At 33.5% G+C, this 27,818-nt stretch overlaps 1 protein-coding gene across 13 annotated transcripts in view; it reads left to right on the top strand.

The window, feature by feature from the left end:
• LOC114325428 (muscle calcium channel subunit alpha-1) overlaps positions 1-27,818 on the top strand; it is a 759,065-nt gene that overhangs the window by 307,706 nt on the left and 423,541 nt on the right. For all 13 annotated transcript variants that reach the window (XM_050663510.1, XM_050663508.1, XM_050663509.1 and 10 more), the window contains exon 4: positions 14,497-14,636. In XM_050663510.1, coding sequence (XP_050519467.1) covers positions 14,497-14,636 — 140 coding nt within the window. The remainder of the gene's footprint in view (positions 1-14,496; positions 14,637-27,818) is intronic.

Below are 27,818 nucleotides of genomic sequence, written 5' to 3'. Positions count from 1 at the left end.
TACCAGTACTGATTTATTTGTTGGATTTTTACCAAAGACATTGAAACCACTGATATCTGAATTTACTAAACTTATATCCAGTCTCTGATTCAACTCTTGGATGATATCCTCAAGAAGTGTTGACTTTTGTACATTTAAGCCGAAAATAACAATATTATTTTTTCTTAGTTTATTTTCAATTCGTTCAATTTGATTTTTTAGTTCTACATTTTCAGTTTCCAGTCTTTTAACTCTAATAGTTTGTTTTTCTTTCTCAACTTTCAGTTCATCAATGTCTTTTTTTAAGAAGGCTACTTCCTCCTTAAGACTAGATATGAAATATTCAGATAATCTCTTGTTCTCTTCCTTAATAAACTCTTTTAATTTCGTAAATTCACGATCTTGACTATCAGGCATATTTTTATTGTATTTTATTAATTTTTCGTGTATGGAACGCTTTATACTATACTTAATTTTTGTCAATAACGCACAAAAAACCAGAGCGATATCTTTTTAAAATTTATGGTTTTAGGTTAGTTTTGTCTTGTTTATTTGTATGCAATTACTTTCTACGTCTTTAAAACAGAAAACTTAGTAATCCCAGGTGATGAATGGTAAATACATTGATAGTTGTGAAACTCACCTCCCAATTTGTTTCACTATTTCTTGCATAAAAGTGGTTTTAAAGACGGAACACTTTGTAATGACTTTTACTTAATCGAACCACACACACCGAACTTTCATAGTTAAAAATAGACTACTTCATGATAAGGAAAGAAGACATACGTGAATGCAAGGACTGCAAGGTAATAGTTAGTGAGACAGTAAGCCAACAACATAAGCTGCTTGTTCTGGACATCGAAGTAAAAAGCGAAACTAAACAAAAATATCGGAGAGGACCACAACAAATCAAGTGGTGGCTGCTAAAAGATGAGAAAGAAGGTCTATTGAGGAGAAGAATAGTAGAAAAAATATGTTGGAACATGAAAGGAAGCCCTAATACAATTTGGAGAAAAATGGCCAGTAGTATTAGAGAGACTGCTATTGAAATACTTGGGAAAACGTCAGGAAAAAAGTTTGAGGATAAAGAGAGTTGGTGGTGGTCAAAGAAGTACAAGGAAAAATAAAAGAGAAGAGAAAATTATATAAAAAGTGGCAAGAAACCAGATCCGACACAGATCTTCAAAACTATATGGTGGCGAAAAAGGAAGCGAAAGTAGCAGTAGCAAAAGCCAAAGCAGAAGCGTGTTGAAACCTATACGATCAACTTAATACCAGGAAAGGCGAAACGAAGATATATAAAATAGCCAAACAGAGAGCAAAGAAAGCAAAAGATTTTAATCAGATTAGATATATCCGAGATGAAAATAATAAAATACTAGTTCACGAAAGAGATGTCAAAAAGAGATGGAGAAAGTATTTTGACAGCTTATTAAATGAAGAATTTGACAGACATCCTGTAGAGTCAACGGAGACAGTAGCAGCAATGTTCACCAAAATAACAAACGAGGAAGTGGCTCAGGCGCTTCAAAAATAAAGAAAGGAAAATCGGTAGGACCAGATGATATTCCTGGGGAAGTATGGAGAGCATTGGGAGAGACAGGAACAAGGTGGCGAGCAGGTCTATTTAATAGAATTATGGAAGTTTACAAAACAAGGGAGATATACAACAATGTACAAACTACAGGGCTATAAAACTGCTTAGCCACATCATGAAAATATGGGAAAGAGTAATTGATAGACGTCTACGTGAAGAGACCGAAATATCCGAGAATCAATTTGGCTTTATGCAGGGCAGATGCAATTTTCATTATAAGGCAGTTGATGGAAAAATACAGGAGTAAAGAAACAAATGCTCACATGCTATTCATTGATCTTGAGAAAGCATATGATAGAGTTCCTCGAGAGATTCTGTGGTGGCCACACAATAAGAAAAGAGTCCTTGGTGAATATGTAAAGATTGTGAGGGATATGTATGAGGGAGTAACGACTAGTGTTAGGACAGGTGTGGGAGAGACTGATAAATTTCATATGAAAGTAGGATTGCACCAAGGCTCTGTGCTTAGTCCGGATTTATTTTCATTAGTTTTGGACCAGATAACAGCGAAACTACGGGGTAACATTCCATGATGCTTAATGTACGCTGTTGATGTCGTGTTAGTAGGAAATAGTGAAAGAGACTTAGAACAAAACTGGAACAGTGGAGGCAAGCTCTGGAGGAAAAAGGTTTAAAACTTAGTAGGACAAAAACAGAGTATTTGGAATGTTCATTTAAAGATGGAGTTACTACAAATAAAATGGTGTCTTTGGATGGTGAACTGATTGTAAAAAGCAATAGTTTTAAGTACCTGGGATCGGTATTACAGAGTAATGGAGAAATAGATGGAGATGCATACAGTAGAATTAGGGCTGGATGGATGAAGTGGAAAGAAGCGAGTGGTGTGTTGTGTGACAGAAAAATTCCAATGAAGCTGAAGGGAAAATTCTATAAAACAGCCAAAATACCGGCTATAATGTACGGAACTAAATGTTGGGCAATGAAGAAGAAAGAGGAACAACGAATGCATGTGGCGGAAATGAGAATGCTTAGATGGATGAGTGGAGTGACAAAGAAGGATAAAATTAGAAATGAGTATATTAGGGAAAGTCTAGGTGTGGCACCAATTGATGCCAAAATGAGAGAGCATAGGTTAAGATGGTTTGGTCATGTTCAACGTCGAGACGTTAATCACCCAATACGAAGAATAGCTGAAGTGCAGATTCCTGGAAGGAGTAGGAGAGGAAGACCAAAGAAGACCTGGGGGGAGACGATAAGGCAGGACATGTTGGTAAAGGGGATTGACATTGATATGACCCAAGATAGAATTGTGTGGAGAAATGCAATTAGGGAAGCCGACTTCGCATAGTGATAAGGCAAATAGATTGATGAGGAGATTTTTTGAAAATCAAGACTTATGTAGGTAACCCCTCAACTCTCCAAGAAAATTAAAATGAAACAAAAATCCAAATTCCATAATACCCTCTTAAGACCAGCTTTGATGAACCACATTGACTGTTACAGAGTTAAAAAGGAAAAACAATAACAAACGAATAGTTTTATAAAGTTTGCTTATTTTCAGTTCAAAGACAGTGAAATTTGTATTTGTCACGTGCGAATAAACATGCAACAAAATAGAGAACGAAACGTAGCAGCAGAACGTTGTAGCATAACAACGACCGCTCTTCCGATTGTTGACCCAAATGCCTACATCCGTTCTCTTAATTTTGTTATGAATGTATATCCCAGAATACGTAATATTATTATTGCTACATATTTATATATTCCCGATAGAGATAGAATTTATTTAACATTTTTTCGAAGTGTTTGATAGTATTTTGATCTTAAGCTCCTGATTTGATTTAGAATTTTGTTTTGTCTTTGGATTGATTATTTGTATGTATATGTTGCGGTAAAAGTAAATAATAGGTAATTGTATACAATTACCAGAGCCGACTGTAAATGTGGGAAATTATTTTCAATTATCTACTTTTACCGGTAATTGTATACAATTACCAAGGACCAGCGGTAAAAGTAAGTAAAATGATGAAATAAAAACAATAAATTCCAACAACTATTCAAGAAGTGTGATTTTTATTGAACTGAATTAAAAACAAAAGACATTTTGTTTAACCTGAAGTTAGCTTTTTGCCTGAATTAATACTACTACTTTACTTACTTACTATCTGTTGTGACATGGCAAACTCTCATGGAACTTGGAATTACACAACTTTTTTTTTATGTTTTATACACAAAACGTTTTTGATGTTTCAATCATTTTCTTCGCTTGCTTTTTAAGATCTTTCTTTGCACGTGTCCGTTTAATTACAACAGAATCTCGCTTATCTGAAATTTGATTTGAAAATAGTTCTTCTAAAATCGCATTAGATTCATTCACTGATGGTTGCTCAAGTTTTTCTGGTTCTTGTTATATTAGAAGCTCATTTGGTTCATCCACTTCTGCTCCTTAACGTTCTTCAGAATCAGAACCATGCTGTGTTTCTTCTACTTGTTCTTCTACTTCCAAATCTTGTTCAGTCTAAATATTTTTTAAAGTATCTTCTGCCAGTGATGAAGTGTTGAAGCCAGTTTGGTCAGGAACCCCAAACATAGCTTCATACGAACTGCACTTGATGCTAGAAGGGTAAGCTCGGTTCTTGAGGAATTGTACAGATCGAAGACCCTCTGACAACTTATTGGTTTGATTGCTTTCCAGGTAGGAACTTAGCATATTTTCAATGTGTTTATTCGCAACAGATCCTTGTGACTGACTGTGTCTTGGCTTACCGTGCACTATCTTCAAATCTTTCCACATGGAGCACAGTCCTTCCATTATTATGTTAGAGAATTGAAAAATGCTAGGAGCTCCAAAAGCACAAAATATGTCAAGAAGAACTAATTGAACTTCTGCACGTTTAGTGTTCAACGACCGTGATTGTACAAAGTTATAATTTGAATTTCTTACTTTTACCAAGATCCTCTGGGCTAGGAAATGTATACAATTACCGGTAAAAGTAGGAAATAAGGGGTTTTTAAAGAATATTTCCTACATTTACCGTCGACTCTGGTAATTGTGTACAATTACCAGATTATTTACTTTTACCGTAACATATATAACATTTGCAAATCAAGATCATATTTTTTTAAAGCATACCTAAGTGCATTCGACAACGAATGTAGAAACAATCATTCACTTTCTTAATGTATAGTACAGGAAAATAAGGAAAAAACCCTGGTTGGAATTGTGACAAATCCAGGTATCTGAAGTTTTTTTTAGGTATTATCATCATCATCAACCACTCCATCCATGTAAGCCTCCCTTAGGTGTGTCCATTAATTTCTGTTTTTGCATCCATTCGTGGCCAGCCATTCGCTTGATGTCATCAGTCCATCTTTAAGGTCGGCCTCTACTTCTTTCCATGCTCTTGGTCTCTTTTCAATAATTCGTTTCGTCCAACGGGTGTCTTGGCATTCTTCCTATGTGTCCTGCCCAGTTCCACTGTAACATTTCAATCTTCTGGATCACATCTATTAGTTTTGAACGTCTTCTTATCTCTTCATTAGAGTTGCGATCACTGAGCTTAATGTTGATCAGTCTTCGTTCTGAGGGTTTGCTCACTACGGAGAGCAATTGATTGTATCCTCGCTCCAACCCTTGCTCCCTGGTATTTATATTCGTTATATTCGTGAATTCTCGCATTTAAAATAATGTATTTATTTTACATAGCGATCGATAATATAGTTTCGATCCTATGTAAAATAAATACATTATTTTAAATGCGAGAATTCACGAATATAACGAATATAACGAATATAAATACCAGGGAACAAGGGTCGGAACGAGGATACAATCATTGCTCTCCGTAGCAAGCACAACTTTTGTCACTTGAAGTTTGTGGATTACGCTTTTGTTAAAAGCTCATGATTCATTTCAATATGTCAGAACCGGCAATACGTACTGATCGAAGGTTTTTTACTTTTAACGTATTTGGTAAGTTTGATTTGATATTGTTTGAAGAGTACAGGCAAAGAAGGTGCGATGTCAACATAATAAGTTTCGAGAAAAATGGTTTGAAAGGTTAAGACTCTCTGGTGTTTGTAATTATTTATGCACTGACGAAATCTCGTTTATGTTTATTTACTAAATTTGCTGAAATTACAGTGACGGCATCAGCCTACGTGTACACAACATGACATAGCACTTTTTTCGCCGGTACCGCGCGGACTTGCCACCTTCTTAGCCTGACTAGAGAAATTAAAATAAATATGTTGTTATTCCTGACTGAACACGTTCATAGCGGTGATTGATTTATATTATAATGGTAGTCGAGATCGCTGGCCAACAGAGGGAGCCAGAAACTCATTTTATGAAAAAATTGACGTAGCACCTTCTTTGCCTGTAGGGGAGACCGGGGTTGGTTGTCGTAGATTCGCCTATTACATTTTTTTAAGATTAATATTACTTGTTTTGAAAAGTTGCGCACTACCGTAAGATAAAGTGAACACTACTTTAATATTCCCTTTTTCCTAGATCTCTAGCTCTATTCCAACATACTCATATAAAATAATAAGGGTAGCTTTACAACCTATGTCAATTTACCTCGTGATTGGGGCAAATTGTCATAGCCCTCGGGGTAGGTTGGCATATAGGTATAAAACATAACTACACTTGAAAAAGATGCAAAGGAACAGTAATCAATAATAGGTAGGTATATAAAATAATAGAAGCCGAAAAAATATAGGTAAATGTATTTAATAACAAAGTATGAATTCAAACAACTTCATTTTTTTTAATTAATAAAATAATTAGAAATCTGTATTTAGAAATACTGTTAGTTTTCATCAAAATCGCAGTTTTGACATCTATAATATGGCACAATATTGCCAACAGTGCATTAAAATTTGAAGTGTGCTAAAAAGTTGCATTCAGTGCATTCGATCCACTGTTCTCCAGGGCGACTATTGGAATGTGGCTCCATGCAAACTGGACAGAAAGCATTATCCTGGTCTGAGTCCTCATCTGAAGATACTGTTAATGGACGGTTCTTCTTTATTTTTCTCTTGAATAAATCTTTTTTGGCATTATCAACCGTCGTTTTGGTTAAAGTAGAAGCAGAGTTTTTTGCGATTCTTTTCTCTTTTCTAGCAGTAACTACTGCCTTCTTCTCCTGGTCTGCCTTTTTTTCTTCTAAAGCTTTTTTGATTGGTGAGTGTGTGAGAATTCCAGTGGACGTCTTTTTTTCCTCGTTTGGTATTTATTTTTCTGTCGCCAGCTTTAGGAAATGATCTAAAGTTTGTCAATAAATTGTTGCTGGAAGTTGTTGGAAGCGCAGAGGCACCATCAGAAAATAATTTAGCCGATGTATCATTAACAGATGATATAGGCGTAGTTGCTGATACTGCACCGGTAGAATTTGGTAGTTGATATTGTTGGAGGAATATAATGCGAATTAACCTGAGTTGGCGGGGTAACATAACGTCGGCAGGTGTTTTTCCTCGCTCTGTTTTTCTTTTATAGGTTCGCATGGTTACGTCTGCAAATAATTAGATAATAGAATTACATAATACTTTTGTTACAAACAATCGATTTCATGGTGATATAAGGGGCAGATTGGCACAACGTGACAACCTGCCCCATTTATAAAATGCCAACCAACCCCGATGACGCTTTTTCAACTAAAATGGGTAACACGCGTTTACGAATTCATAAACTGTAAATTTGTTAACGTCAGATTAAAGAGCTATCAATATACTTTCACACCATCATCACAGAAAAAAACTGAAATGTTTGTACTAGATTTTATTAAAAAAAAGTGTACGACAACGAAAAATTACTCACCAAATGTAAAATCACAAATCAGCACTATATTTACTGAATAACGTTACAACTTTGACTGAAAGTATGATAAACACAAGCGCCAATGGTTTGTGCATGCACATGCATAGGTCGACGCGCTATATTTTACTATGAACGGCGAGTAATTTAAATGCACAATGTCAACGTACCCCGTTTGACAACCATCCCCTACCCTTCGTTTGTAATTGACCGAATGCTACCCATGCTAGAGGATATCCTTTACTTAAATCAGCCATTAAGATAATGTTTGACATTTCGATTTTCGATTTTTTGTTCTAAGTATATATATATGACAACCTTTTCTATATTATTGTCCAGAGTTATATCCTCAGTTATAATCTAGAGGTTCGTTGATTAGACATTTAGTTTTTGCTAGATTTATTTTTAATCCAATTTCTTTGGATTTGATATTTAGATCCAATAGCATTTCCTGCAATTTTTCTCGGTATTTTGCTATTATGTATTATAAGCCTTGAATTATAGAAAATTTGTACGTTTTTTTATTATTTATCATTTAGAGTAAAACATGCAATTTTTTCGATTTTTTGCTTACCATTTCAATATTTGAGATAAAATTACAAAACTCAATCTTTTAAAAAATAAATAATCCTTAAAATGGCGATTGCTTAAAGTTGTAAAATTAATTTGTTGCTACGAAAATTACAAAATAATGCAAAATAGTTAATTGCTTATAATTATTGTAAAAAATCCATCTACATATATGTTATTTGGGCCCAAAGTTGGGTAGGGTGGTCCTTAACAGGACCCTCAAAATATCAGATCGATTCATCAATTAGTTTAAAAGTTATTGTATTTATTTTTACTAGATACCTTTTTTGCGATAATATTATTAAAAAAAATGAAGATATGGTAATTCTGCGTATACCAAATCATAGGATAGTTTAAGAATTTGAGAGCTTGTTAAGGATCACAATCACAGTGTACAACTTTGAGCGCAAAAAAAAATTTTTATAGGTTCGTTAGGTATGTTATTATAATAGTTATAATCAATTAATGATTTTGTCCCATTTTTCAGTTTACGAAGCAACAAATTAATTTTACAACTCTTAGCAATCGCCATTTTAAAGCTTTTCTATGTTTTAAAAGATAAAGTTTTGTAATTGTATCTCAAACATTCAAAAAGTAAGCAAAACATCGAAAAAAATGCATTTTTTACATTAAATTGTTAATAATTAAAAAAATAAGCTGATATCTCTGCAGAAAACGAATAGATTTTATTTATATAGTCCTATAATACTAGAAAAAATTCAGTTAACCAGATTTGTTACACTTCCGAGAAAAATCTTATTTCTCTGAGCTATTGGTGTAATGTAATCTTTAGTAGAAGTGCTGTTGAAAATATTGTATTACAAACGCAATTTCTGATGCTAATTTTAAATTTTCTTTTATTTACTTTTGAACATTTTTAAAGGGGTCACGTTTTTCAATTTAGCACATGTACTAAAACATTCTACCCAAATGAACTCTTTATTTAATGCACTATTATACATATTTTTTGTCAGTCGTTAGGATTATAAGTGTGCACACTAATAATAGCACACATGCTATCGACCCAATAAAAAACAGTGTGTTAGAAATAGTCCAGGAAAATAAACGAAAAAATACACTGACTGTTGCTTTGAGTAATATGGACGTCTATAATAAGAACCTATATGTATACTGTAGTCGATTTTTTTGGACTTATTAATTAGTTATTAACAAAGTAAGGTTAATTTTATCTTTTTTCGTCTATAAGCACAACGTCATCACATTTGAAACAAATTTGAGAGTAAGAAACGTTTTAATGTTTCTACCCTAATTTGTTGCTTATAAAATTTAAAAATAAGTCAGAAATATCTTTATTTTTTTTTGCAAATGTTAATAATCTTTGTTTCTACAACCGTGTTAAAAATGCAATTTTTAGCACTCCATAGGAGCGTTAAAAATGCTACTTTAAAGCACTAGTGCTTTAAGTTTTAGGGCACTGCAGTTAAAAGTGAATTGTCAAATTGTGAAACGTCAAAATATTTTAATTTCATTTATTAACATTTATATTAATAGTACAACTTGCGCAATTTGAAAAAGGTGGTTTAAACGGTTTTTTAAAATTTAATTTAAACTGTATTATTGCATTTTTAACACGTTTGTAGAAAAAAACTATTAAAATTTGTTAGAATATATAACAATAAAAGTAAAATGTTATTCTATAGTTGTTATGATTTACGTATTGACAGCATAGGTAGTTTTGATGTAATGTCAAGAAAAATATAAAAATGGAATGTCAGTCAAGTTCAAGTAAAAGTTTTTGTAGATATTGTCCTGTAATTGAGAATGAATAAATTATAATTGTTGATATATAAGACGTTTGTAGAAAAAATATTGTATGATGTAAGTGTTAAAAGTACACGTTTAAGGCACTCATGTGAATTGCATTCTGCAAACTTTCACATGCGTGCCTTAAACGTGTATTTTTAACACTTATATCATAAATAACTATTAAAAATGAACTAAGAACCTTCATGTTACATGGAATGTTCTCTAATGGTACTTAAGCTATGTTCAAAATTTCAAAGCGATAGATCGCTTAGTTTAAAAGCTATTTTATTTATTGATACCAAAATTTCTTTTTGCAACAATATATTTCCGAAAATAACGAAGTTGCAGTAATTCTACGGGTACCTGATGAAAAAGGGTTTAGTCTATTGATATTATTAAAAAAAAACGAAGTAACATAATTTTAAATATTGCAAAATCATTCTGGAAAAACATATTAAAATAAATATATAAACCAACACTATTTTTTTATAAATAATTGAATAGGCTAATTTGTTTTTTTTTTCATATTTATAATTTATTAGAAATAAACTATTTACGAAGTTTATTAACGAAATATACAGTGCGCTGGATTAAGTGTTACCACCCCCTTTTAACCTATTTATTTTTAGCACATAAGCAAATCGCTCAGACACGTCGATTTTTAAAATAAATATAGTATATTTAGCATCAATGTTTCGAACTTTACGCGCTCTGTCTTCAAGTGACATTCATAAGTTGATGGTTGATGATTTTGAAATGGGAAAGTACGTCATGTGACACCTCATTTAAAAGCTTTTGAAATACTGATTACAAAAATGTATACTTTAATACTCTTTAAGAGCGTAGGCGCAAAATCTCGGTCAAATTATTTTTAAACGCATTCAATTTTTTTCGAATCCTGAGAAAACTAATAAGTATTTTTGAAAACTTTAAATGAAGAATGAAAGATTACATTATCACCGAGGGCCGAAAGTCCCTGAAAACTACTATAATGTTTATTTTAATAAGTTACAAGGGTGAAAAAGAAGGGAAAATTGAGTATGATTCTTAATTTCAAATATATCATTCAAAAGAAACATTTTGTTTATTCTAAGGAACTTTAGGGCCACGTTAATAATGTAATCTTTTTAAATTTTTTAAAATACTCATTATTTTTCTCAGATTTCGAAAATAAATGAATGCATTTATAAAGCGTTGGACCAAAATTTTGCGCCTACGATCCTAAAAAGTATTCAAGTATTATATATTTTTGTAATCAGTATTTCAAAAGCTTCTAAATGAAGTATCAAGAGGGACCGCGTAAAGTTCGAAACATTGATGCTATAGTATACTATGATTAAAAAAAATAGTCTCAGCATCCGTTATAACTTGCAAATTGTAGAAGCCTCGGAGGTGTTACCAGAGAAGGTTCCCATTGTTTTCAATCTGGTAGGATGTAGAATAACATTTTTGGATGTTGTTTTATGTGCTATTAGATTGAAAACTTAGTTTTTTGCTGGCAGTTGCCGCTAGGGCATCCCTGCCATTTCGTTCGTTGCAATACGTGACTGCACGCCGGGGTTTGTCCTAGTTGGGTCAGAGAGAGCAGCATATGTGTCTCCTGATGAGAGACTAATAAGTTTCGAAACCGGTAGAGGTACTTGCTGCACTCTCTGATTGAACTGGAATAATGATGCGGCTGTAGTTTCATGTTGCAACGAAATTGAAAATGGTTATTCATTTTTGATACTATGATTATTTTAAAAATCGACTTGTACGAGGGATTTTGCTTAGGTGTTAAAAACAAATAAGTTAATAGGAGCGGATAACACTTATTCTAGCGCACTGTATATTAGTCGTAAATATTTATGTCTTTCAATAAAAAAAACCTTACCTAAATTTTACGCAAAAGTAAATAAAAAATTGAAAAGAATTACGACGAAGTAGTTTTCAATCCTAATAGTAAATTATTAATATTGAAAATATTACAAATATTACTAAAAGATTTTTAAATTGAAAACTTATTGGTACACTTTCCTGGTGAGACCTCCAAGACTTCTACAATTTGCAAGTCAAATGGATGCTGCAGTGAAGACGAGAGGGAAGGAATTCTACACTATGCAATTCACATCCCCGTCTGCAGCTGGTAAAGTTCCAACGGAAAAATGCACCTAGTTACTCTACGGAGTAATACGACTAAAAATAAAAATGTATACCATTTCTATTCAGTTGCAATGCGAAGGCAAAACAATCTTACTTTTCAATTAGAATACGGAGTGCAGTCCAGTCCCTTGAATCGCGATTTTCGGCTCTTATTGGAGCCTTCATCGGAAAGAACATAGGCACTGTTCTCCATATTTTAACTGATTCGCATCGAGAGGTTTTCCCACCCATTGCAACTGAAGTGATGATAGTAGGTGGCTAGCGCCATCTGGCATTGAAAGACGAAGTAGTTTTCAATCCTAATAGTAAATTATTAATATTGAAAATATTAAAAATATTACTAAAAGATTTTTAAATTGAAAACTTATTGGTACACTTTCCTGGTGACACCTCCAAATAATGGTGACACCTGCACTGGTGAATAAAAATGGTATACATTTTTATTTTATAGTCGTATTACTCCGTAGAGTAACTAGGTGCATTTTTCCGTTGGAACTTTACCAGGTGCAGACGGGGGATGTGAATTGCATAGTGTAGAATTCCTCCCTCTCGTCTTCACTGCAGCATCCATTTGACTTGCAAATTGTAGAAGTCTTGGAGGTGTCACCAGGAAAGTGTACCAATAAGTTTTCAATTTAAAAATCTTTTAGTAATATTTTTAATATTTTCAATATTAATAATTTACTATTAGGATTGAAAACTACTTCGTCTTTCAATGCCAGATGGCGCTAGCCACCTACTATCATCACTTCAGTTGCAATGGGTGGGAAAACCTCTCGATGCGAATCAGTTAAAATATGGAGAACAGTGCCTACGTTCTTTCCGATGAAGGCTCCAATAAGAGCCGAAAATCGCGATTCAAGGGACTGGACTGCACTCCGTATTCTAATTGAAAAGTAAGATTGTTTTGCCTTCGCATTGCAACTGAATAAAAATGGTATACATTTTTATTTTGAAAAGAATTGTTTAAACAAATTTATGGTTTATTTAACAATGTTTTTATTTAAATAATGAATATTCGTAATGTACGCAAAAAGTGTATACTCTTTAAAAAAGAAACGTCGAAATCCATAACAGCTTTTAGCGCCCTTCAGTTGCCCCCCATTGCTCTCGCGTGTTTCAAAGTAGATCGATTTTAAGGACCACATTTTGAAGCTTTGGGAACGATTCCGCTGAAAGGCAAGCTTTTTCGAATTTGGCATATTTAAAATACGTACTTTCCAATAACTCTAATAAGTTTTTAAAAAAGGGACTAACCTCGTACAAAATTGTCTCAAGACAACTTTTTTTTAAGTCGTGAAAAAATGTAATGTAATGTAAAGTTATTCTAAATGTATTTGAGCAAAAAAAATCGACATGTTTTGCAAATTGATTTTGAAATGTTTAAAATCGTTTTTATTAATTTTTTTTTCATAATGTTGATAGAATTATTGAATTAAAACCTTATTCTTTCATAAGCTACCAGTAGAATTACTGTAACTTCATTATGTTCTAACTTATATTGTTGCAAAAAAATATATTTTGAGATAAATAGTTAAAATATCTTTAAACTATCTGATGGATCGCTTTAAAATTTTGAACATATTTGCAGCACCTCAAGATCCAACATTCCATGTAATATGAAGGTTCTAAGTTAATTTTTAAAAAAGTCAGTAATATTTATAAAAAAAAAAACGAAAATTTTTACTTATTCTGCAATTTTTTAAGAAATAAATAAGGGTAGAAACATTTAAAAACCCCATTTTAAATGTATTTATACCGAAATAAAATGTATTTAGACATAAGTTTCTTACTCTCAAATTTGCTTCAAATGCTTCAATTTTTGCTGATATAGAAAAAAAGCGAAAATTGACATCTTTTTACCTTAATTTGTTAATAACTTAATTAAGTCCAAAAAGTCGACTGTAGGAAACATAGTATACAGTTTATTCGCGTAAGCTATGCACTAGATGTAAACATTAGTTGACAGTTTTTTCCTTCAGTTTTTGAATATTTTTGGATAATATAACAGTTAGTTGTATAATCGCGTAAATCCCTCATTAATTTAATTAATAGAATTATTTTCTACTCTCTATGTATTCAGTGATTACAACAATTTTTATACTAAACAATAAAAACTAATAATCGAGAAAAGAGAAAAGTGATTTTAATAATATATCTACTGTTACTATGCAACGAGTAGATAAATTTTGTGAACACCTTCAACAACTAAAATCATTGTTTACGTGCACTGCAGGTCTTATTGAAATTTAGTATAGGTTCTTGTGATAGAGGTCTATAACAGCGGTTCTCAATCTTTTTGTGTCATGTACCACCAAAAACTTTTTATTATTTTTGGTACCACCTAACTGAAATACATATCTAAGTAGGTGATCTAATTAACTATAATAGTGGTGCTGATTTTGGCTGTTTTTGCGTTTTGTGTACCACCTCAAAAAATGAAATGTACCACCAGTGGTATATGTACCACATATTGAGAACCGCTGGTCTATACTATTCAAAGCAACTCTCGTTTCCTGACCTGGTCAGTGTCACGAGAAAAATCTTGTTTCTTTGGATTAAAAGCGTCAATCTAGTTCGGGCACTACCCTTAAAATTGAAAAATATAATAATTATGTTAACCTTTGATCTGCCCAATTAGATTTACGCTGTGTATGTTTTTCAGGAAAAAATAGAATACATCTTTCTAGTAATTTTCACTACAGAATGCGTAATGAAAATACTGGCGTATGGATTCCTCATGCATCAAGGGGCGTATCTTCGGAATGGTTGGAATTTACTTGATTTTACAATTGTAGTTATAGGGTAAGTGTTTTTATATTTAATAATAATTCTAGTTTATTTTTTTTTGTATTTTATTTACATTTACGGGCTTCATATTTTCTCAAATCTCCCAGAAAAGTATTAGAAGTCACCATCTCAATAATAAATGACTCTTTTGAAAAAGATAAATTTCCAAAGTGCCTAAAGACGGCCATCATTGTGAAAAAACTAATGCCTGTAATTATAGACCTATTGCATTACTACCGGTACTCTCCAAAGTTATTGAGAGACTCTGAAAAGCCCGAGTTATGTCCTTTCTAGTTGAAAACAACATTTTATCACAAAATCAGTTCGGCTTTTTAAATGATAAATGTACCACTGATGCCATGTTTACTGTACTACATATGGTTTATCAAGCACTGAGAAATATCTGATCTTCACACTGCCACTATTTTTTGTGACTGCCAAAGCTTTTGATTGTGTAAATCACGACATTTTGATATAAAAACTAAATTCTTACGAAACTCGAGGTATTTTTTTGAATTAGTTTTAATCTTACTTGGATACAGAACCAAACAATGGTTGAATTTATAATTCGATCTACATTATGTCAAAGTAATATTGAACAGGCTAAACGCCGATGTTAAAAGATATAACCTCCGGGAACATGGTGAAACCCTACCAGGAAACTTAAACAACCATCTTAGGCCAACGTTGACTCCGTTGAGTCTCCGTTGAGTCAACGTTGGCCTAAGATGGTTGTTCTGAATTGGACACATTTTATTCAATCCATTGGGATTTTTAAATTTCAATAATATATAAATATACCAATTACATAGAAGTGGTTTTTACTTCATGTTAGAGTTTTTTAACTATATGGTATACAGCCAACCTAGGGAACTTCCCTTTTTAGATTATAAGAAGTATAATAGCATTAATAAATTATGTCATATATAAAAATATTTTAGAGTCTATGATACAATGATATTTTTCAAAAAAAACTGAAGAACTTTGTCTAACTGGTTGGAATCACTGAGAATGTCATGTCGTCTTACTTTACTGAGTTGATGACATTCAGTAAGAATGTGTTTCATTGTTAGTTGGCACTGTCATGTTTGATAGATAGGATGTGAGTTGTTGACGTATTATCTATTGAAGCCGTTTAGCATGCTGATCTGCGAGTTCATTTTATCTTTTATCATGAGTTCTTTAGGTGTTTCGTATTGTATATGCGTTTAAGAACAGTAGAAGAATTACAAAGATTACTTTCAGACATAAATATTGCTTGCAACAATTATGGCATAAACATTAATATCAAAAAAACCAAGTATGCATATGCGGTCTTCAGTAAAACCATGACACAACCAGCAAATATTAGTAAAAACGGCATTCAAATTGAAAAAGTATCAAGTTACAAATACTTGGGAACTTTAATAAACGAAACTGGAGACCAAAACAATGAAATAAAAAGAGGTATCGAAATTGCCAAGGCCACCTTCATAAAGATGAGAAAATTATTCTGCAACAGAGATATAAACATCCCTCTACGATTAAGAATGCTAAGAGGCTACGTATTTAACACGCTATTATACGCTGTAGAGGCATGGGCACTCAAACAGAACAACATAAAAAATATTGAAAGTTTCGAGATGTGGTGCTACCGTCGGATGCTGAAGATAAGTTGGGTTGAAAGAATCACAAACCTTGAAGTAATACGAAGGATAGGAAAAGACCCAGAGATTTTGTTAACAATAAAACGAAGAAAACTCGAATATTTGGGTCACCTGATGAGTGGTCATAAATATGCATTACTTCGAAAGATAATGCAAGGAAAAATATAAGGAAAACGAAATCCAGGCCGTAGAAGAATGTCATGGTTGCGGAATTTGAGAGAGTGGTTTGGCTGCACCACTAATGAACTTTTTAGGTAAACAAGGTCAGAGTAGCCTTGATGATTTTCAATCTCCGATAGGAGTGGCACAAGAAGAAAAATATATGCGTTAGTTTGAGGGGGGTGCATAATCAAAGGAGGAATTGGATGGGATTTGCGTGTGTAAAGTTGGTTTCGCTTATTATTGCTGATAATATAGAACATAGAGGTTTTGTTATTGGAGACGGGGTGGTATAGGTTGTTGTGAACGAACGGTAGGGGGTTAGAAGAGACATGTGCAGCATAGGAAAGGAGAAGTATAAGAATAATTCTATTGTTAGGTATTATTTACAAATTAAGATTAATATACTCAGTCTAATTAATTTTCTGAATATGCTGTGCATGTTGCTTTGAAATTTGCAATGTGGGACTGAGATGATAAAGAGTTCACAGAGGGAGGTAAAACTCATTTAATCCGAGAGTTGAATCCGCGTAAAATATTTGTCTCTTTATGTAGTTCAAAGGTTATATTAGATTTAAAACAATAGTTTAATTATATCCCTAATTAATAAATTAATTACGAACTTTATTTACTTTGAGTCAGTTTACTTTAATCATTTTTATATTGCAATACTTATTATGACTAATGTCAAAAAATATCAAAATGAACAGAATCAGAATAGAAGAACATGAAGGTAGAGCTTATCTCTAGATTCTGCTATCCTGTAAAATATAGTGAATGATGATTTTCCGAGCCATTTTTTAAAATTTGAAATTGTTTCGAGTCGCAATTAAATACATGTTAAAAAATAAAAAAAATTACAGAAATTATATTTATTGAAAACTTTTTTCATTAAACACCTAAGCTGTGCGTATACTGCCGAAATCTGGTCACAATAGACCAATTAATATTTCTTCTTTGACTTAAATTACTAAATCATATATTGATTCTAAGAGCTTAGCCCTACCGTGCCCTCTAACAAGGATGCACTATAGCTATCACACAACATAGCACTATGCTCTGCTTTTACACTAGTTAATACTTTACACTAACTCAAGTGGTTTTCTTCGTTAGGGTCTTCTTTCTAATTCAGTATTATCGAGGACCTGGATGGTCTCTATGTTCACATCACTAGGAAGCCGTTGTTCGCGACTACCTGCCATCTGCTTGATAACTTTATCTACATCTTCCATCTCAAGGTCCTTATATAGGTCGACATTTCTGATATACCAAGGAGCATCATCGATGTTTCTTAACACTTTATTCTGGAATCTCTGGATATTACTTGAATTGGTACAGCTCCAGAGTTAGCAAACATACGTTCATACTGGTCTCAGTATTTGTTTGTATAGCAGTTGTTTGTTATGTATTGACAATGCTAAGTTTTTCTCATTAGCCAAAAGGGTTGGTATCATTGTATCGCTGCTAATGGAGTATATTTCGATGAACAAAAAAAATTTTGCAAAAGAAATGTTTTCCTAGTTTGGCCCGGGACTTGTGACCGGCGGGCTATAACCACTTCATCGGTTCACAGATAGAAAAACCTTCAAAATGATGTATTCTATTTAAATCAATGTGTTGTTTGAAACAGCAAAAGCAAACAGCAAAATCGTTAATTGTTTATATCTTTTCTAAAAGTTATGTTACACTTTTGTGATTTTTCTCCAAGGGTAGTTTCTTGTAATACTTAACAAACTCTCAAAATTTCACCTATACTAAAATCACAATAAAGATGCACTAGAAATAAACAGACCAAGTAACCAAGACACGTTGAATGTTACGAGGAGCACTCCCAAACCATGATTTACAATGTATGTATATACATTTTACCAATCCAAATCATGATTTATAGAATGTTTATACATTGTAAATCATGATTAATGAGCGCTCCTTGTAACATTTAAGTGTCTTGGTTTGTTTATTTCTAGTGCATCTTTATTGCAATTCCGAAACCGGGCAAATCAAACGATAAGCCAGAAAACTACCGTCCCATAGCTCTACTTAGCATAGTATATAAACTATTAGAAAAGCTTCTCCTCAACAGAATTAGTCACAGGATACTAGAAAATGTCCCCATTGAACTGGCTTCCGCCCTCATCGAAGCTGTACGGACCAAGTGCTGTCATTAACAAATTTTATAGAAGCTACCTAGTTTTCAAAAGAAACAAAAACAGCAACAGAATTTATAGATCTAACGGCAGCATATGATACTGTTTGGAGACAGGGATTAATATATAAAAAAGATAATTAACCTTATTGACAACATGCTGATAAACAGAACCTTCCAGGTTATAATGTGAAAGGAGACGAGTAGACAGATGAAACTTAACAATGGCCTTCCACTTGGTTCTGTCCTTGCCCCTTTACTTTTCAGCCTCTATATTGCTGACATGCCTGAAACCGAATCTCGAAAGTTTGGATATGCTGACGACTGGACCCTTGCAACAAGCCACCAATCTTTAGAAACTACAGAAATCACTCTCACGAATGACTTATCCATCCTCAGCGAACACCTTAAGAAATGAAGCCTACAACCAAGTACTACAAAAACTGAAGTATCAGCTTTTCATCTCAACAACAAGCTGGCAAACAGAGAATTGCGAATGTATTTTAATAACAAGCTGTTGAAACACAATAAATACCCGAAATACCTTGGGGTTACTCTAGACAAAACGCTCAAATTCAGAGAACACCTGACGAAAAGAGCATCAAAATTGAAAACACGCAACAATATAATACAGATACTCTGCGGCACTACATGGGGATCCACAGCATCAACTTTAAGATCCTCTGCTCTTGGCCTGATATATCCGGTGGTAGAATACTGTGCACCAGTGTGGCTAAATAGCAGGCACACTCACCTAGTCGACACCTAACTAAACCGTGCTATGCGTATGATAACAGGCACAATTAAGCCCACCCCTACGATGTGGCTACCTATCCTTAGTAAAATAGCACCACCCAACTTACGCCGTGAACATGCATTGGTTAAAGAATATAACAAAATAATGGACAGTCGCCAGCTTCTAGTCAACGACATCCCCGATATTCTTGGAAACCGTCTCGGATCCAGGTTAGCCCCTCTACAATCTGCTCAAGCGCTGCAGCAATCCAACTTTGACTTAAATACCCGATGGAGAGAAGATTGGGAAAGTAGGACAGATCCGCATTACCATAGTCTACCGGACTTCATGGGAAAACCTAGCGAATTTAAACGTCACCGTAAGATTTGTGGCAACTGTGGAAGATGCGCCAACTCCCTCTACAGATGGGGTAAACTTCCCTCTCCTTCTTGTGACTGAGGCGCTGCTCTGTAAGACAGACGATCAGTCACATTGTTCAGGACTGGCCACGTAGAGCATACACAGGCGACCCTATAGACTTTGTAATGGCAACCGAAGGGTCAATAGAATAATATAAAAAAACTGGACATCTGTTTGTGATGCATTGTATAACGCATAAATCTAAATATATTCTGTGAAGTATTTAAGCCATACGCTAAATAAAAAATTTATTGTGATTTTAGTATAGATCCATTAATTAGTTTAAAAGTTTTTAAAATTGATTTTCGCATAGGTAATTTTTTGTAATAAAATACATATTTTATAAATTTACAATCATATTGTCATTATTATCAGTCATTAATTTAAAACATACATATTTAACAAAGAATATGTTATAAAAAGCTATATTATTTAAATGTAACTAAAACAAATCTGTAAAAATTATTTAGCAAGCTAATTAAGTTGAATAGGAACAATGCATGTTTCAAAATATTAATACTCGTCTGTAAAATTCATTTTATTATTAAATACAATGTATTTATTTGATGGAAATATCACAATATTACAATTAAATGAGAAATATTCGTAATAACCAAATATTGCTTAATATAACATAACGTAGATTTTACACCAATAATAAATGTCCTAATAAATGTTTAAAATAATGCTTAATGATTCTGGTGATCATGATCATACCAGATAAGTTCAATACGTAAATAGGTAAAAATGTAATTGTCATTACAATTAATTGTTGTTAATGCCTTATAAGTACAATATCGTCGGCCTCATATGAAAAGTGCCTAAGTCCAAATTAACAAATTTTACAGGAGACGAAAAACTGATTTAAAGAATGATTTTGACTTAAAACTTTATCTTATTTGACACAGTTACTTATAATAGTGTCCGTCAGCCTTCTCATAAAGATAGATCTATTTTTAAAATAGGATTACTTTAAAAATTGAGTTAGGCAACTTTCATTTTTGAAATAAGGAAAAATTTTGGAGTTAAACCAATTTAATAACGAAAATCGTGAGGAAATATGTGTAACTCCATAAAAAGTCACCAAAAATAAACTGTGAAAAATACTTAGGTCCCATAAGAAAAACAAATGCGGGGTTTTAAGGATAATAATGCTACTTAAATGTAGTCAACACAAAAACTATAATAAAATGATCAAATTGAACTTACCTTCAATACGTTTACACTATTTCCATGAAGATATGTTAGCTTTTAATACTTTTCTTGAAGATATAACACAGCAGCGCAGCAAAAGTATATCAAACCTCAATGACAATGATGGACATTGGCAAGTTTCATGTGATTTACCCAACGCCGTGGAGCTGAGAAGAATTCTTATTTTGTGGTTCTAGCGACATCTATTGACATTTTTGAACTTTTCTGTCTTGCTATGTATGCGTAAGTACCATAAATATTAATCAGATGGCGCAAAAATCTCATTTTTGCTTATTTTGGCACTTAGGCACCTTTCATATAAGGCCGACGATATTTAACTTAGGCTCGATGCACACTTGCGTGTTTTCAAGTTGCGTACACGCTGCTTGTTTTCAAGCCAAGTTTCCGGTCAACACACATTTGAGCGGTTTCTCGGGGTCAATACACGCCAGAAATAAACAGCTCTATATCTACGGTAGAAATCCATCGCGCAGTCAACGTGTAGGGGAGACGGGGGCTAGTTCTCACATTTTTTGGTTCTGGCTCTGTAACTCAAGACACATTTTATTTTTTTAAACCAAACTTTCTCCAAACAATGAGTTGGTATGTAGGCTACCCATCCATATTTGTTTAAAATTCTAGGTACCAGGAGTTAAAATGTTAAGATGGTTTAACCTTCGACAGGATTTGTGTGACAACATGCCCCTAGATGGGGCATGTTGTCACAGTACCTGGGGCAAATTGTCACAGTATTACAAAAATAAAATAAATAAGAACTAGAACGTTTCTATTCAAAGAAGAACTCACAAACTTAGAAAGAACTACATATCGTCTTCGTCCTCGTGGCACACATAAAATTGGTTTCCATTGGTGCAGTCTGTACGTGTCCATTGTTTGCATGCTGTGTAAACTTAAGAAGTAATAAGAATTTCTTACTTCAATAGGTGTTAAACCAAAGTAAATATCAGAAGCCTTTTTCAAATATTTTTCTAGTTCGATTTCTTCCCTCTCACAGAACACGAGTCGAGATTTTTTGTATCCCATTTGGACAGTTCTGTTGGTCTCTGGCGTTCTTTTGATAAATCTTGTTAAACTCCGATAATGTATACCGTGCAGCTTTTCTAATAGGTATTATATGTTTGTGATTTTTTTAGATCTTCTCCTGCTCTCAAGAAAACATCCAAAAGTGGAGTAACTCGATGGGTCTTTCTTTTGTATGTTCTAACCATCTGAAAGTAATTAGATATCAAAAGCAATAACAATTGTTTATTACATTATATGTAAAATATTAAGTTTTACCGAGCCGCTAACAAAAGCAGAGTCTGAGCAATAATTTTGTTATTTTTAACACGGATTATAGTTTCAGAATGGCAACACTATCGCTGTGTAAGCAACTAAGTACCTATAAAACAATCATGTTAATCCCGTAGGCATTAAATCTCTTTTTCACAAATACGTTTACTTTTAACAAATCCATAAATGATTTACCCTGTATTCTACACCAATCTGACTCGATTTTAATACGTTCTAAAATCATTTCAACAAATTTAAATGCTGTGGGGCAAGTTGTCACAGTGACATCTTGCCCCGTATAATTTGTGACAACTAGCCCCACATAAGCTTCTGTAACTGAATGTCAAATAAAAAATATTCAAATGAATAAATATAATAAAATATGCCTACATACTAGTCTGCAAGATTGACAATACCCTTTAAAATATATTTTTCTTACCTTGGTTTCACAAATTCACTCACAGAACGAGATGATTAAATATTAAAAATTTTACCTGAGAAGCGACAAAACACATTTACACAAATAAGAGAAATAATTACTGGCCGATCTCTGAAATATTTTGTGTGGAATTGGTGATGAATAAGAACTTTCGAGTGTTAACGAAATGGCACAGCGTGTTAACTTCACAAATAAGGTAAAAATCGGCATTGTAACAACTTACCCCTGTTAAAACTAGCCCCGGTCTCCCCTACTCTATGGTTGCCAGCACAGACTGCCAAACAGCATGACTTGTTTTCAAGCCGCGTGCACGTGACGGCGTAGCAGAAACTGGCTCGCTATCGGTCCACGCGGCTTTCAAGTCATTTGCAAGCATCTTGCACGCCGCTGCTCAGCTCGAGTCAAAGAAACTCTTGGAGCTCCACATCAAATGTCCCAAATTCCAAAACTCTTCAAAGTCAAAGAGGTACATGAGACAATCAGAAGAAACTTAAATCCAGATAAGGCTCCAGGGTTTGATCTGATCAAAGGCAGTCTTATTAAAGAGCTCCCAAGAAAAGGGATCGTGCTAGTAACAACAATATTCAACGCAGTGCTACGATTAGGACACTTCCCTGCCCAGTGGAAAGTTGCCGAGCTTATACTTATTCCGAAACCTGGAAAACCAATAAATGAAGTAACATCATACAGACCAATCAGCCGGCTGCCAGTCCTTGGTAAACTCCTAGAAAAGCTACTCATAACCCGACTGACTCCCATAATAGAAGAAAACCACCTGATTCCTGAACATCAATTCGGATTCAGAAAGGATCATAGCACAATTGAACAGATAGACAGAGTAGTGGACGAAATAAATGAAGCATTGAGCAAAAAAGTTACTGCACGACTGCTTTCTTAGATGTGAGTCAAGCCTTTGATAAGGTTTGGCATGATGGATTACTGTTTAAATTAAAAAAACCACTCCCCCACACACTATACATTATTCTGGAATCCTACTTAAAAGAAAGATATTTTACTGTAAGGTACGGACAGACAACATCTGAAATCACATTGATAAAGGGCCACAGGGTACCCCTGCCACAGGGCAGTGTTCTTGGTCCACTTCTCTATCTTATGTACACAGCTGATCTTCCAGTAAGCAACCAAACAATCGCAGCTTCCTTTGCAGACGATAAAGCGATAATGGTTAAACACAAAGACCCAGTCATAGCCACAAGAATTCTCCAACAACACCTAGTGAAAATTCAGGACTGGACAACAAACTGGAGAATTAAAGTCAATGAAGTAAAATCAGTGCAGGTTACATTTACTAAATGTAGAGGTACAGTGCCACCTGTTACACTAAATAGACAAGATCTGCCTCAATCTGACAGAGTCAAGTTTTTAGGGATGCACTTGGACAGAGGACTGACCTGGAGAAAGCACATTTTTAACAAAAGAAAACAACTTGGCTTGAATCTCAGCAAATACTACTGGCTATTGGGAAGACAGTCAAAACTTAGTTTAAAAAATAAATTATTGTGGTATAAAGTAGCCTGAAAACCAATATGGACATATGGTCTACAACTATGGGGCACGGCTGTAAACTCATAGAGATATTGGAACGCTTCCAGTCGAAAGTACTACGGATCATAACAAATACACCTTGGTTTATACCAAACAGAAAAATCCGAGACGATCTCCAAGTAGCCACAGTTAAGAAGATAGTGAGTGAATACAGCAGCCGCTATTTGGTAAAATTAGAAAACCACCCAAATAATCTTGCACTGAACCTGCTAGATAATAGTGAGCAGACTCGGAGACTGAAGAGGCACAAACCATTGGTAGCTACCCTATAGGTTCGAAGCAGCAGTGAAGTGAAGTGTAGTGCAGTGCAGTGAAGTACTTACCCTTACAGGGCACAGTTCAATAATTTAAGAGACTAGTGGAGTCTTTGTTATCACTGGATAACAAATCCAAATTTATGCATACACCCTTTTGAACAAACAACAAACATGTTTATGATTTTTATGTATTGATTGCATGTAGTAAATATCCTATAATAATAAAAAAAAGCTCGAGTGTGCAGTGAATAAATTCAACTCACGTACTGCTGAACCACCAGCGATCGCACACAACGTGCACGTAGCTTGAAAAGACGCAAATGTACATCGACCCTTAGCCATGCCACATGAAAACAGTTTCAGAACTTTATGATCGGGCTTCACTCTATTATTCTGTTTGTCCAACGTTTTTTGTCTGCTCTTTTGACATGTAGGTACCAGGTCTATGTCATTTATTCTATCTCTTCGTGTTACTCTGCAGCTTCTCCTTACGAAGTCCATCCCTGTTGCTCTTATTTTGTTTTTGGTTTTCTTATTTACTCTCTCATTTTCACATTCATGAGGCAGAGTACTATTTTTTATAGTAAATTATATTCTTCTTTTGGTTTTTATACTGATGTTCTTATCTCACAGTACCGGGTTCAATTTTCGTATGTAGTCTCTTGTTTATCCTAGTCTATTGTTTATATCTTCTTCAGTTATTCCCTTGTTTGATATTATAATACCTTAATACTTTTACTTGTCTGTTATTTTGATTTATTTACCTTCGTCTATTTTCAGCTGTTTTATTTCTGCATTTTCCGTTGTTAGATATTCAATTTTATTTTAGGTCTATTTTCATTCCATTTTTTGTATATTCCTGTTCAAGTTTTCTCATTAAAAGGCTGAGGTCATCTTCATTTTGTGCGGTCACTGTTTGGTCGTCAGCAAAACTTAGGAGATATAAAATATATAATAAATTTACAATCAAGGTGCAGCAGAAATAAACAAACCAAGACACGTTAAATGCTACTAGGAGCACTCCCGAATATATAGGGTGAGGCAGATAACTGGCCTATTAGAAATATCTCGAGAACTAAAGGCAAGAGAATCATGAAAATTGGAATAAAGGGGTTTTGAAGGATGATCTATTAAATGAAAATATTTTCATCTCTTTTCAACTTCCGGTTATATCGGAAGTTGCTTACAACTTCGTTTTTTTAAATAGGACACCCTGTATATTTTTACATTTTTGGATTCTCTTCGATATCTTCTTTCTTAAAATATGAGGTTTTGTAATATTATATAGGGTATTTTAAAAGATAATTACGTTTTTTTTTTATTAATTTCGTAGCAATATTCACACCCTGTAGAATTGTAGTAGTTTGACATCTAAAACTCTACTTACGTTCAAATGATTTTTAATATATTCTACTATTGTTAAGAATCATTAGTATAGCTAAATTTTTAATTTTAGTATACAAGGTTGGTCGAAACTCGGAATGAGTATTTTCTGAGTTTTCCTAAATGGAATGCCCTGTATTTTTGTATTGTAGTGAAATGATATTTTATAGTACCTTTTTATTTCTTAAGCATTCCCTATACCTAACTGCTTTAATTTGTGAGTTATTGGTGATTCAAGCTAAACATTAATTGCAACAAAAAATACGTAAAATTGTATTAGGTTGGCCGTGAAAATACTAAATCCCAAATAATTTTTCAAAAATAAGTACATATTAATCCAGACTGCTCCTTAAAATTACCAATAATGGTTTAGCTATCAAAATACCTACGTAGTTAAGATTGTTGGTGCGATTGACAAATAAGCACAAACGAAAGCAGTTAGGTATAGGGAATGCTTAAGAAATAAAAAAGTACCATAAAATACCATTTCATTACAATACTAAAATATAGGGTGTTCCATTTAAGAAAACTCAGAAAATACTCATTCTGAGTTTCGACCAACCCTGTATACTAAAATTAAAAATTTAGCTATACTAATGATTCTTAACAATAGTAGAGTATATTAAAAATCATTTGAACGTAAGTAGAGTTTTAGATGTCAAACTACTACAATTCTACAGGGTGTTAATTTTGCTACGAAATTAATAAAAAAACGTAATTATCTTTTAAAGTACCCTATATAATATTACAAAACCTCATATTTTAAGAAAGAAGACATCGAAGAGAATCCTAAATGTAAAAATATACAGGGTGTCCCATTTAAAAAAACGAAGTTATAAGCAACTTCCGGTATAACCGGAAGTTGAAAAGAGATGAAAATATTTTCATTTAATAGATCATCCTTTATTCAATAGGAGGATCAACCCCTTTATTCTAATTTTCATGATTCTGTTGTCTTTAGTTCTCGAGATATTTCTAATAGGCCCTTTATTTGCCTCACCCTGTATACAATGTATTGTTATGATCTGCTTTCTTATTACTTTTATATTAATTATTATTTACTTGATCAATTATTTAATTAACGCAAATCATACATAAAAATTAAGAAAGAATCTCAGGGTGCCTTTTTTATAATATAAAAAAATGTCTAAATTATCTTATGTTATACTTATCTTCTCTCGTGGTTTCAGTATCTCTTAGTTGATCCTTATCGGGATAAAATAGGAAAAGGAAATAAATAGAAAAATCATAAATAAACCATATAATGCTCTGTAAATTTATTAATTAAATCCTGTGGGCATAACTGTCCAAAAGAAACTTTTACCATATAAATTAATCTAATTCAAACAAATATTTATTGCTTTGTTCTTGATACTATTTCTTCTGATTAAAAAAAATTTATCACATAGGTTATTGACTGACCTTTTTGATTCACACACAATGATGTCTCCTCTTGACCCAAACAGCTCCTCCTTGTTGATTATGTTAGGCTACCAATCAAAGCCTTCTCCGTTCTCAACAAACAATCCAGCAGGATACCAGCAACTATTTCTCTCCAAAACACAAGCCAGGCCTCTTTTTTGCCAGTACTCGTTCAATAACCTCCAAAACTCTCTCCTCTCTTTCTCTCAACAATAATCTCCTGAGACCCAAGTATCTTTTTTACTTGGTGTCAAAAATAATTTTTATAATGATAATTCTTGTAACTTACTCTCTTGGACTGTACAGAATCAAAGAGGTATTTCTTCTCGATTTGATTTGTCTCTCGTACCACTTTTCGGCTACTCCCACTATCAAAACAAAACACTAGTACTTGCTGCTGAACTACTCACGAAAACTTTTGACTGCTCCCTTCGGATGGCGGTAACACAATGAATTCCTCTTTCCAAAACTATCTCAACATTCAAACAAAACTTTCCCCATTCCAAATTTCCAAGCCAATCAGAAACATTTCTCTC

The sequence above is a fragment of the Diabrotica virgifera genome, chromosome 10 (genome assembly GCF_917563875.1).
Source record: "Diabrotica virgifera virgifera chromosome 10, PGI_DIABVI_V3a".
NCBI classification, from domain to species: domain Eukaryota; kingdom Metazoa; phylum Arthropoda; class Insecta; order Coleoptera; family Chrysomelidae; genus Diabrotica; species Diabrotica virgifera.
Note: the sequence above shows the minus strand (reverse complement) of the source record. Positions and strands in the feature narration are given on the sequence as shown.